This window comes from Pterocles gutturalis, unplaced genomic scaffold, assembly GCF_000699245.1.
Source record: "Pterocles gutturalis isolate BGI_N339 unplaced genomic scaffold, ASM69924v1 scaffold21935, whole genome shotgun sequence".
Classification (NCBI taxonomy): domain Eukaryota; kingdom Metazoa; phylum Chordata; class Aves; order Pterocliformes; family Pteroclidae; genus Pterocles; species Pterocles gutturalis.
Genome location: NW_010138802.1, coordinates 947 through 14,332, shown reverse-complemented (window position 1 = coordinate 14,332; position 13,386 = coordinate 947). Strand labels below are relative to the sequence as shown.

At 43.3% G+C, this 13,386-nt stretch overlaps 1 protein-coding gene across 1 annotated transcript; it reads left to right on the top strand.

The window, feature by feature from the left end:
• Positions 1-365: 365 nt before the first annotated feature.
• On the top strand, positions 366-12,638 carry ENTPD6 (ectonucleoside triphosphate diphosphohydrolase 6 (putative)). Its single transcript, XM_010083144.1, has 13 exons — positions 366-706; positions 1,801-1,877; positions 2,635-2,778; positions 3,942-4,017; positions 5,552-5,587; positions 6,639-6,727; positions 8,065-8,144; positions 9,077-9,141; positions 9,496-9,597; positions 10,057-10,197; positions 11,106-11,162; positions 12,184-12,296; positions 12,549-12,638. Exons 1-13 carry the CDS (start codon positions 448-450, stop codon positions 12,636-12,638), a joined length of 1,329 nt encoding a protein of 442 aa, XP_010081446.1. The 5' UTR covers positions 366-447.
• Positions 12,639-13,386: the final 748 nt, after the last annotated feature.

Genomic DNA, 13,386 nt, shown 5'->3' with positions numbered 1-13,386 from the left:
TACCAAAAAGCAAGGTGTAATATAATTTGCTCCCCGTAAATCACCGATGAATGTTTGTTAATGATCTGGATGATGCCATGGGAATGCTCGTGAGGGAGCTGCAGCCATCAATCCCTTTCCCTGCCAGCTGTATCGTGTCCCTCCCTGTTTGTAAGGTTTTTTAACCGGCAGTTTGCTGCAGAGACTTACCGCTTACTTTGACTGTCATGCCCAACGTTTCTATCACAGATCTAAACCAGCTACCTGTTAAGTGTTTAAGGGAAGTTTACTCCTGTAAGTCCCTTATCAAATAACCATCATACTCTTGAGATTCTTCTAGCAGGTTTAGAAAATAAAACATATATTTTATTTTCTGTTGGATATAGGAGTGATGTGGGAACCGCCTGTTCTGCATGAAGGACAAGAAATAAAATATTTGCTCAAGGGAAGAAACAAAATATCTGATAAATGGAAGCCATGAAGATATCAAAGCGGTTCTTTGCTTTTGGGATTTTGGCATGCATAGCTATTTACGTTGCATACATAAAATGGCACTTGGATTCCAAACCAGTTGCGGGAGCAACAGAAGAAGCTGCTGAAAGCAGGGGAGACAAACTGAACCATCAGGCACTGACCACAGATCTCTCGGTCTTTTATGGAATTATGTTTGATGCCGGAAGCACAGGAACTCGCATCCATATTTTTAAATTTACACAGCAGCCAAAAGGTATGGCCTGCTCATTGCACAACAGAATAATTCTTCCATAATGTACGGAGCAGATTATTGATGATTCTTTTCTAGGGCTTACTTGAACAAACATGCTTCAGCTCTTTCTAGAGAGCCATCAGGAAGTATATGATGTTTCAAGTATGTGGGTTTGGATGAAAGTGTGAAAACATTCAACAAGGAGAAAATGCTGTAATGTCAGAAAATGAACTAAGTAGCAGCTGTACCTTTAAAATGGTGCCTTGAAGAATAGCAGTTTTTCATCACACTGCTTGGTGGAAGAGAGGATTATAAATTCAAACTGACTTATTCCCCCAAATTTTCACCATGAGGTTGTTGGCTGACTCCAGTTCCTGGCACTGAGCTGCTTCTCTCTGCATTGTCTGGTTTAGTGCATCCTTGGCGTCAGTGTTTGATTTAAATTGCAGAACTTCACTGTTTGATTAAAATTGCTCTGTATTACATCTGGACAGAAAGTATTGCTGAGAAGCAAGACAGAGTGTACAAAAAACCCTCCAGTTTTCCCTGGAGTAATTTTTTCATTTGTTCAGGTGTTGTCAGCTCCTATTTGTGAAACTTTAAAGATGAAGGAACCTGTGTGCGTGCTGTTAGTACGTGGTGTGAGGATGCTTTTAAGGATTAGCAGTGTATGGTGTGGTTGGCCTGTGGGGAGCACCTTAGGTTTGCAGAATGGACTAATGTGAGGCTTAGCCACCAAAAGGTGTGGAACAACAGTCTATGTATTTCCTCCCTTCTTCTTTCAGTGTATTCTCAAATCTTTGCTTCTTCCCTGCCTGCTTCTCTTTAAATACAATTTCAGAATATACTGCAGGAAACTTTATAGAGGGTACAGGAGGAAGATGCTGTCAAGCTCATGCTGTCTTGCCTGCAGGTTCATATAATTGTCTACGCTACAGGTTTCCAAAATACTTACATCGGGCTCCCTGGTTCAGGTGGCTGCTAATAGTTCATTAGAGAGAGGCTTCATTTTACTTCCATTGGCACATAATGATGTAATTTGTAAAATTATTTTCTTTTTTTGTATGCAAAATTATTTGTACAATTACTATTTTTGGAATACTGCTTTTGAACAGGGACCCCCAAATTAATCCATGAAACGTTTAAAGCGCTGAAGCCAGGTCTGTCTGCATATGCCGATGATGTCGAAAAGGTAATTTTGTTTCTGTTACCATAAAAGTCCATGCACCAAACTGTCCTGTTCTTGATAAAATCACATCTTGCTGTGGTACGGCATTCTGAACCGTCAGTTCAAAGATGTGTCTCCAAATGGCACAAGCCCACAGTAAAAGTTGGTCAACACGCAGAGAAGCAAGGACCAGAACGCATCTAGTTCTGCTCAGTGATGTTGTTAACTAAGCACAGTGGATGTTTTTCCTGTCTCTGCCTTAAGAATTTCAGTGCACTTAAGAAAACAACAAAAGAGCTGTGTTGGATTGGAGCAGAGCCTTCTCCAAAAGTGACCAGAATTGTATTGTCAGGGAGATAGTCTGAAAAACAGGCCAAGCACTAAGTGACTTCTCTCCTGTCTCCCTTACCTTCTGGATCCCAGGGATTTAGCACCTTCCTGAGCCATACTTACACCCGGCTCATAGTGTTTTCCTGGCTCCAAAGGCCTTTTTTCCTCAAAGATTTGTCATCGTACTGCCTTCTGAACCTTTTGTAGCCAGGACATTCAGTGGCAGAGAGGTCTGTGCCACTGTTTGAAGACTATTCCTGTTTGGTTTTGACCTATTGCTGGATAATCCCCATTATATCCATCAGGTCTCGTGCTGACCCCTTGTGCTACTCCCTTGTCTCTGTTCCATATTTACAGTGAATCATACTTCTCATCACCCTTTGGCCCGGAAGAAAGGCAAATCTGAAGAGTTCCTGAGATACCTTTTTTTTTGTTCATTCTCTGTTCGCAGAGTGGCCAGGGAATAAAAGAACTCTTGGAGGTGGCAAAGAAGGAAGTTCCTATGGAGCTGTGGAAGTTTACTCCTCTGGTCCTGAAAGCCACAGCTGGCCTCCGGTTGCTGCCAGGAGAGAAAGCTCAGAAGTTGCTGGAAAAGGTACTATTTCTTGTCTTTCAATTTCCTTTCCAGACAATTTATAGCAAAATTTTGTCCCTTCTGTGTGAGGTGCATACTCCTGTGTTGTCATTGGCAACATGAGCCATTCCTGTCATTGAACCTTGAAAGCGGTGCAGAGACACCTGATCTCAGGTGGGGCTGTGGGGGAGAGATGGTGTGAATACAAGCACAGAGGAACGATGACCACTCCAAATAATCCTGGAGATGGCATATAACATAACAAGTGTAATGAGATACACCAAGCAGTCACCACAGGCTTGTTCTTAATGGGTGTGTTTGTTGGTGGGTTTGACCAGGATCCTGCTGTTTTGAGAAAAACTCTCTGCTATTTGATTGGTCATGTTATCATCCTGCTGCTGCAAGGTTGCTCCTTGATATTGATTGGAAATAATGTCAATTGCATTTATAGGCATGTAAAATATTTTTAATATTTTAAAATATGATAAAAAATAAACACAATATGATGATCTAGATCTTACAGCTGTGGGAAAAATATATTAAGTGTGCAGTAAGTGTACTCTTTTTGTAAGCAATAATTGGAAGGATGAAATGTGGCATGGTTGAAACCAATGTCTGTATTGTTCTCTGCTGCCTGCAAGGGGGCCTGTTCTTTTCCACACTGAATTTCAGCTGGAACTGCTGCAGTTGTTACTTTAGAGGGCTCTGGAAACTTAGGGCTTTGCTGCCTCATGTAGGATGTAGTGTAGAGGACCTCTAACAGCCAACATGCTCCTGTTAAAAATGCTGTTCCCTGGGACATTCCTGAACGACAGGGTGTCCGTCTCCTGCCTCTCCTGTGCATGTATAATACTGTGAGGGTCACCAATTGCAGCAAAGTAAACTGGGTTCCCTTCCCATGTCCATCCCTTGTTAATGGCACTTCTGAGCAGTCGTCGTGCTTGAAACCCCACACATCCATCCCTGCCTCTGCACCAGACTACGCAGATAGTGTGTAAATTGCTGACCTTGTGTAGCAGAGTGCAGGCTGATGCTTGTTGGGCTCTTGAACTTCAAAGTGGTGAGCAGCAGTCAAGATCTGGGACAAGAAGAGGAGCAGTTGCATAAAACTGTAGTTAAAAAAAAAAACTTGCTTTCCATCAGAAAAAAGACTTCTCTGAGAGCAGCTTTAATTTGAACTACAGGTGAAGGAGATTTTTCAGGCTTCCCCCTTCTTCGTGAGGGACAACTGCGTGTCGATAATGAATGGAACCGATGAAGGTAAGCTGGCTTGTGGAGTCCCTTTCTGCAGTCCTTGAGGTTCCTGCTGCACTGTGACAAGTCATCACTCACTGTAGTGGGAACCCACAAGCAGCAGGTTTGACACATTTTTTATGCTGCATCAGGCAGTGTCTGCCAAAGAGATCTTGTGCTGCTTTTTCCAATTCAAAGTCCTGAACTCTATGCTGATTTTCAAAGCTCTAGTGCCGGGTGGTTCTTTTGGGATCACCAGGAAGCCACTGTGCAGTCAGCACTTCTGGAAAGGTTTCCAAATATCTGCTTGTTGAGATGGTCTTCCACAACTGGTTTTGCACACCCTGCTCTTGACAATGCTCATCAGAGCTTTCTGGAAGTACTTGATCATCATGTTAATTATAGGTGATCTAATGAGTGTAATTGTGAATTCAGTCTGAAGAAAATACATGCTGAAGTAAATCAATGTTCATCAAAAAATGCTGAGGACAGAATCAGACTGGGTTTAAAATAATTTTAAGAAACATGTCTAAATTCTAAGTAACTGAGTGTTGAAATGTGTTTTAGATCTGCTTAGAGACCAAACTGGAAAGTAGCTGGAGCTGTTTGGAGCTGTTTATGAGTTTCTTTTTGACTGCTTAGTGGAAGAAAGACATTGTAGTAATTCTTTTTGTTTTGTTTTAAAATCATTAATAGCAGTGACATACTTGGTTCAGCCAAGGGTTGAACTGGACCATGCATGTCTTGAGTTTTAACCACATGGATAAATATTTGAATTGGTTAACATAAGGCCCACTAATTCATCTAATTTATGGAGAAAAGGTTTCTAAAACAAGAAGAGGACAGAAACAATGCAGCTCACAAAAATGCTTGGAGGAAAATAAGAAAAATTAGAACACTGAAAAGATGAAAATTCTTAGTATTCAAAAGGAAAGTCGAGTGCCTGACATCAAACTAAAGCCCTACCAGTGGATGTTTTCCTAGAAGATTAACAATGTGTCAGTTCCTTATCTTTTAGCTACAGACTGAAGCCTTCGTGACTTCTTGCCTAAGTTTTTGACCTGTGAAATACAGAGTTCTCCAGGCATTTAATATATGGGGCTTCTCTTCCAGATATCTCACAAACTCTGGTACAGAAGGTCTAATTGTGGTTTTTGCCAGCCATTGACAGTTGTGGAAACACTGGGTTTGGGGCAAGGTGGGTCAGGTGAGCTCAGCAGAGCCAGTCCTGTTCCCCTTCTTGAAGGTCCTTGCGTAGCTCTCAGCTAGACATCCTCTGGAGTCTTTGTGTTTGAAGTCCTCTGTTTGTGAAAAGGGAACGAGGGAGCTTGTGGGAGGTGGTCTCTGGTGTCTCTGTCTGTTGTTGACAAGCTCTGGTTTGCTAGTTATTTTGTTTCAATGGAGCAGTTAAACTGTATGAGAAAACTTAAAAATGCCTCCAGCTAAACAGATCCGAAAGCAGGAAGACCTTGTAATGCAGCTTGCCTTATTTGTTACTGTTGTTAGAGAGAATGAAACTGTATAATCTAACAGTGTGTCTTCTGAATCTTTTCCTTATTAGGTATTTCAGCCTGGATCACAATAAATTTTTTAACAGGTAGGTGTACATAGGCATGTGCACAAAGATATGACCGATGCTGTGAAATTCATGTAGCCTTTCTTTCAGTTCTCTGTAGAGTACCAGAGCGTTTTATTCCTTTTTAGAGTCTGCCACTAGCTCTGGCTAAATTTTTAATGTGGATATTCTAGATGTGCTTGGCAGCTGCAGAGCATGAAGGAAAGTGCTATGCTACTTCCTTACAGATTTATAACACAGAAATACCACAAGTGTTTACAGTGCTGAATTAGAAAAGGGTAACTTAAGAGTAAAGAAAAAACTGGGAAAAAAAAAAAAAAGGAAAAAAACTGGGGAAAAAAAAAGGAAAAAAGCTGAGGCCCTCTCTGACAATAAGTAAAGCAGTCTGTCATCTGAGCACTCTGTTCAGTACGCACAGTGTGTGCAGCAATACAACAAGTTCTTGAAAGCTTTTTATGCTCACAGGAAATATGGGAAAGGTCAGAGATCTTCAAACATCAGCTATCATGAGGTATACTGAGTTACTTGGCACAAACTAGTCAGGAAGGTGTATCTGAAGGATCTAAGTGAGAAGAACTGAATAAAATGAGAAGAGAGGTCTGGGCTGGCAGCAGGAAGAATTTCAAGAGAACTGAGTCTCTTAGGCCAGCTCTTTTCAGTCTGTCATCCCCTTGGCCATTGGAATCTGCAAAATATCACTGAGCGATCACAGAGAGGTGGCCAAGAAAACCACATTCCTCTGTGTTGCAAAGTGGTTACCAGACTACAGTTTGCAAAAGAGTCCTTGAATCCACTGGAAAATGTTTAGGAATCCAGTAACTAAAGCTGCTGTAATTAGGTCATAAACAGCCACCAGAGAAATAAGAGAAACCCTGTCACTTGCAGATTTTCGGGTCACCCTGATAAAGCTGAAATAAGTGCCCAGTAGATGACGGTATAATTTAGTGCTGGCTGGGAGCTGACCAATGGAATTAGATGATCCTCTTTCTTTACCCCTGTACTTCTGGTTTTGTTCCTCACCAGTTTCTCACAGCACCCACCATGTCTTTCTCTGTTCTGTCACACATTTCAGGCAGCCTGGATGATCCACAGAAGAGAAGCGTAGGGATGCTGGATTTGGGTGGTGGATCAACACAGATCACGTTCCTTCCACGCACCGAGGTAATGTGAACATGCACAGTGTTGGGAAATGCTGGTGCAGAAATCAGTAACTGCTCACATTTGTTTCCCTTCGAAACAGAACAAGAGTTTGTCAGTGTGACCTGAAGGAAGGCTTCTGACAGAAAAATCCAAGTGGCTTGGTCACATCTACCTTGTTGCAGTTGGTCATGGAGGCATTCACAACTCTTTGTCAGTCCTCTGACTCCATGGGCTGGTGGTGCATGTTGTGAATCTGCCAGGCCTGCTTTGTCTTGGGGAAAATGCAGTGTTCGCCCGAGTGTCTTTCATCTTTGGCTCTCAGTTTGTGCTGCTTGTATTGAACTCAAGGGCGATGCTGCTAGTGAACTCAAGTCCAACATTTGGCCTATGTTGGGTTTTAAGAACACATTAAGATTCCTTCTTAATCCTTGTTTCTGTTTTTTTTCTGAGTTCCCTCAGTTGCAAATGAATGCTTTCTAAGGGGAAACTGTTATTATGCAGTAAAAAATACCTGCTGATGTTTGTCATTTCAGCTTCCCGGTGCGGCATTTTTATAGGTGTTCTGTGAGCTGGAAGCCCCGTGGATGTGGAGTCACAAGGCTCTGGCCTGAGCAGAGATAGCGTTCATAGCAAACCTGCACAAAAGCAGAGCTTTGGGACGCTGCATCTAGCATCCCAGCCTGGGCTAATGGAGACATCGTGCTCTTGCAGCAGAATGACAGGGGATGTGAAGAGTCTGGGATGTGGAATCTTTGGGCTTAGAGATGGTGTGCAGACATGAACAGCGTAAATAGCATCATGGCCTGAGATTGGCTCCCCACAAACGCGCCAGCCATGCTGGTGCACGTGGGGAGATAATTGCCCTTTCATTTCTTCGAAACACAGGCTGGTCCTCCCTCTGTTCCTTGGCAAGCACGGTGATGTGCTTTTCCTTCCGTGTGGAAGTTCACAGCTGAATTCACTTGAGTAGGAAGTTAATGTGTGCCTGGCTTTCGTATTATTTTGCACACAGTTTTCCCTAGTAGGGATCATGGGAAGAGGCATTTGCTGTAGCCTCTTGATAAAAGCGGTTAAGAGCTGGAATGAGGATTCCTTCATAATTAAAATTATTCTTTGGTGTGGGTACAAATAGCAATGTAACCAGTTTAGACTCTGTCATGTGAAGACACTATTTTAGCTCCAGGTTTTGTGGTTATCTTGTCTATCAGCGGTCAAATCGAAATGCTTGCGAATCTATAATTTCTTTCTGAACCATGCTAGCATTTTTTCACATTTTTTCCAGTGTTTTGGAAGATTCTGTTGTTGATGTTTGCTGCTGCTGGCAGAAACCTTGCAGTGACATCTTTTTCTCCCCACAGACAACTCTCCAGACATCGCCAACTGGCCACACAACTTCGTTTCAGATGTTTAACAACACCTACCAGCTGTATTCGTACAGGTTAGTTGTGGGAAAGAGAGCACGCTGTACATATAGAAGCTTTCTGTGAAGCCAGTGAGATTTAGATGTTTTGGTGAAATGAGGTCCTTGCAAATGAGTACTGGGAAGAAGCAGAGAAACCTGAGCCACGTCATGGTGGTGGATTAACCTTGGCTGCCCACCAAGTACCCACTAAGCTGCTCTATCATTCCCCTTCCATCAACAGGACAGGGGGAAGAAAATATGACAAAAAGCTCGTGGGTCAAGATAGGGACAGGGAGGTCACTTACCAGTTACTGTCTTGGGCAAAACAGACTTGACTTAGAGAAGTTAATTGAATTTATTGCCAATTAAAACTGTAGGATAATGAGAAATAAGAACAAAATCAAGAACACTTTCCCCCCCGTCTCTCCCTCCTTCCCAGGCTCAGCTTCACTTCCAACTCTTCTACCCCCTTGCTGCTGAGCGGCACAGGAGGATGGAGAATGGGGATTGCAGTCAGGTCAGAGCACTTTGTCTCTGCCAGTCCTTCCTCTTCACTATCTTCCCCTGCTCCCAGTGTTTTTGGGCAGAGGGAAGCAGCTTCTTCCCACCTACGTTTGCTGTAGGGTGTGTTTGGGCTCAAAAAGAGTTAATTCTGTACGCTAGAAGCTGTGCTACCTTTGAGGAGGGTAGGAGAAACATGAGGGGAATGCCTTCAGCATTCCTGGTTCTTCAAGAGCCAGGTTACCGTTGACAGCTATGGCCTGCACTGTTTCCAAGAGAGATTGCCCTTCTGGGTGAGGGTCACGGGAGGGAGTGGGTTGTCACACTGTCCCCCTGATATGGGTTAGCGGCCAACTCGCCGTTTTGCTGGGACCACAGAGAGGAGATTGGCGTGTCCCAGCCAAGTTGTCGGTGGAATGTCAGAGGAAGGATGTTTGTTGTTCACAGAGGCTTTTATCCCTTTGCAGTTACCTGGGACTTGGGCTGATGTCAGCAAGGCTCGCCATTTTAGGAGGAATTGAGGGAAAACCCTGTAAGTTATGGGCACTCCTCAAGTCTTGGCTCTGAGCATAGGGTACGTAGCCCTGCTGTGGGGGGAGGAGTTGTCTGTCCCCTTCCCACTGAGCTCAAGGTTCCTGAGCGGTATGTGGACTCCTGTCACCATGGCTGGGTGCATTTGAGACAAATGCAGGAGGTGACACTGCTAGATCCCAGGAGACCTGGATTCTTGCCAGCCCTGGTTTGGGCATGGGACATCTGAGCCATGGCTGGGGCTTGCAGGTGCCTTGCTGAGGCTGTGGGACAGTACGGAACAGTGCTGGGGGAGAGGGATCTGAAATTAACTCCTTAGGTTTTTCGCTGATGTGGTTTTGTTTTACCTCTGCAGCAGGAGAAGGGGAGGACTTAATCAGCCCTTGTTTGCCACCCGGCTTCAAATCTGAATGGCAACATGCTGAGATAGTGTACAGAATCAAAGGACAGAAGGCAGGTAGAGTGATTTATCATGTTCCTATCTAGGCCAGCATGCTATTAGCAGAGTCAATGATATACTCTCAGCCTCTTGCAGCGACACTGGGTTCTCTGTTTACTGTTCTGTCTGGCTTCTCCTGGCATGCTGTTAAAGAGATTCTGCAGCTCTTGTGCTGTGGAGCGTCTGTCCAGTCAGGAAAGCTGCTATAGTGCAGGTGGAGTTGAGCAATCCCTGACCTGTTTGACTTTCAAAGTCCTTCTGCCTCAGATGATATATCTGATCTACCACATACTTGGTTCCAACCTGAGGATGGTTAAGTGTGGGTCCTGGAAGAAGATGTAGATTTCAGTTCTCTGTGAAGAGCTTATGAAGTGCTATTGTGCAAAAGGGAACCTCTTTCCTGGCAGATCCTAAATAGATTGTGTGTATATTTCACTCACTGCCTATAAAACGGTGGGTTTCTTTGCTGCCTTTTAGGTGAGCCTCTGTATGAGTCTTGTGCTAACAAAGTGGCAAAGATGCTCTACAAAAAAGTGCATAAAGCTGAGGAAGTGAAGGACTTGGATTTTTATACCTTCTCCTACTACTATGACCGTGCAGCAGAGGTTGGTCTCATAGGTACGTTTGCTCTGGTTTTCATTTCATTTTTAAATAACAAGTTGTGGAAGAAATGGTAACAACACGCATCATGATGCTTTGCTAAGCTGTCACGGAACTTAGTCTTTGTTACGCGGCTGTGCAGCATTGGTCTCAACTGGAGCTATTTAGTTTCTATAGAGAAGGGACTGGGGCTGTGAAATAGGACCTGGCGGCTTCTGGTAATGGTTTTTAAACAAACTGTCTGCGCTTCAGAAATTGTTGTTGTCTGACTAGCCCTACAATCCAAAGTAGAAAAAAAAAAAGCCCTCATAATAATAAACAGATTTCTTGGGCGGTAAAGCAGTAAAGTGATCTTGGGCTGCGTGTTTTGCTTCACTGACCTTTTTAGATGGAACAAAGATTTTTCAGGTAGTTCTACATGCATTCAGAATGCATCTCATCTCTTTTCCGGTGGTATGCCCATGTACAGAAGGTTGTTCTGTTCAGTGATAGAAAGCAGATTATGAGATCTCAAGCTAGTTTGGACAAACATGCCCCCTCCTCAGCCCTTTATTTTACAAATAGACACTTTATTTTACAAATAATTTCAGATTTAATCTGTCGCAGAGCGCCACTGCCCTGTCAGATCTGGTCAGAGGCATTAACTGTGTTCAGGAACAACAGGGCAGGGCAGCACAGGCATGGGGACAAGGTGAGAGAGTCTAAACTATGTTTCTTTAGGAAATGAGGCTAGAAGTTCTTTGTAAAATGAGGCTTTTCAATCTGTATTAAGAATCTTTTAAAGGTTCTTTTATCTTTAAAGCCAGGATGAGTTTTGTCATTGATTTCAGTGGCTCAAGGGCTGATTTCCAAACAACTGTTATGACTTGAATCTACAATTTCCTTTACAGAAAAAAAATAAAAGACCACTTTTTTTTTTCTTTTAGATAAAGAAAAAGGAGGAACCTTGACTGTCAGTGACTTTGAAATTGCAGCTAAATACAGTGAGTAAAGTACAATCAAACACACACTAGTAATTGTGTGTAAATTCATACCCAGGTGGCAAATGTATGACATGCTAAGAAGCCTGATTTTTTTGTTTAAGTAGACATTGAGCACTTCTCTCCATAGCATCTCACCGACATTGCTGCTTATTTCTGAAAATCTCAAGTATTTTTATATTAATTCTTGCTTTTGCAGCCCACATAGGACATATCTTATATTTTAAAACTCTGTCAAGAGTTACTAATAAACTTGCCAGTTAGCAGTGATCCTGAAATCATGGTTTCAAAATAGATGTTGGGTTCTCATCCTGGTAGCATAACCTGCTCTCATCTGGTTTAATTTTTCTTTTTGTCTCAAGATTTATTCATGTACTTGATTGTTAATTTCTAAAGGGGGAAAACTGGTTCATGGCTTTTGGCTTCATCAGCTGCAGAGAGAACTGCCTCTGCACATTTTTCTTAATACCACAAACTCGGGCTTTGATCAAAGTGACATGGGGCTTTTTGGGAAACTTTGTGAATGACTGAACAATTGTTGCAGTTCTGATTCCTGGACTAGCATTTGTGTAATTCATCCTGAGAAATGAAGTGGGGGTTTTTTTTGGTTTTGTCTTTTTTTTTTTTTTTTTGCTTTCCTTATGTCTTTTTTTTTCCTTTAGTTTTGTCAACATCTATTGAGTGCTTATGCTCATAACACACCTGAAGTTGTTCAGATTAAAATCGGAAGTAGGCTTGAAGTAGATAGAAGAAAAGTTGGAGGCCCCTTTCATCCTTTCCCAGAGAGATTCAAGAAACTCAGCTGTCTTAGGGGAGAGATGGAACCTCTTCCTTCTAGGCTGTCAAAGCTTTTGTGCTTGTGCTAATGTGTACATGTCATTTCAACCCCATCCTTACAGGCTCTGTCACTGTGCAACTGAACTGACACGAGGTGTTTTACGGATTCATTTGAGGTTTTTCAAAGCTGGGCTCATGCCAGGCCTGAGCCCACAGCATGCATTCTGACAGTTTTCTTTCTCCTTAGTATGTAAGACCATGGAAATCAGCCCCAGCAGCAGCCCTTTTCTCTGCATGGACCTCACATACATCACCTTCCTCCTGCAAGAGCTGGGCTTCCCAAAGAGCCACGTCTTTAAGGTGATGCACAAAATGGATTGCTGGGGAGAGCGGGCAGGAGGGTGCTGGGGCAGCAGTCATCGTGCCAGTAGCTTGGTCCTCGATTTGCCTTCTTGCTCCAACACATGCTCAGTGGTGGGAGGTGGAGGGACACTGTCCCCGTGATGGTGGTAACTGGTTGTGATAACCTTCAGCACTGTATTAATCTTACATGCTTCTCCTTTTCCCAAATAATTGTGTTTAACATTTTTGTTTGGTTTTTTTGTTTTCCAGCTTGCCCGGAAAATTGACAATGTTGAAACGAGCTGGGCGTTGGGAGCCACTTTTCACTATATCGACTCACTCAACAGACTGCAGTACTAAAGCTCCTTGAAGGTGACTTCTGGGAACCTCAGTTTTTGGAAGCCCAACACGGGAAAATCTGTTGAAGGGCCTGCTTTTGCCTTCCAGAGTCCTTTGGGAGGTCATCAGAAACTTTCCTCCCATCCCCTGCCAAGTCCCCTCCATCACTAGCTCTTTTTTACAGTGCAGAGTGCAGTATCTAAAGAATAACCCTTGATTTGACAGCATCTGCAGTCAACTTGGTATAAAACTTGATCACTGGTGAAGGAAAACCAGGACTCTGCAGGACATCTATGATCTCTATGAGAAAAACACGTTTTTGGAACATGCCTGTACTGTGTGCTTGTACTGTGCTGAAGTTGCTGTAGGATATGGTCACTCCAGAAGGAACTCTTTACTGTCCTGATTTCAGGGTGTTTTTTCTTGTTAGCAGTTTTCAGTGATGATTTTTATTTTACTGCTTCCATGTCTGAAGGTGAACTCACGTGTGCACGTGCAAAGACGACACATTCACATGGATGTGCTGCTGACAGGCAGCAGCTTTGAAATGCCGGGTGGAAGTCTCAGCTCTGTTTTCTACCTGATGAACTGGAAAAGCTCAGGAGCATGCTAGAAACAGCCTACAGCCTCATGTTGGTTCCCTGGCTGCTGGGAGGTGGACGGTGGAAGACGCGCTGTCCAGGTTTGCTGGATCTAAACAAGCAAGTCTAGGGAGTTGGGTACAGGGCTGCTGATGGGTTTGACAGTTCTAGAGTCGGTCTGGTCGGTA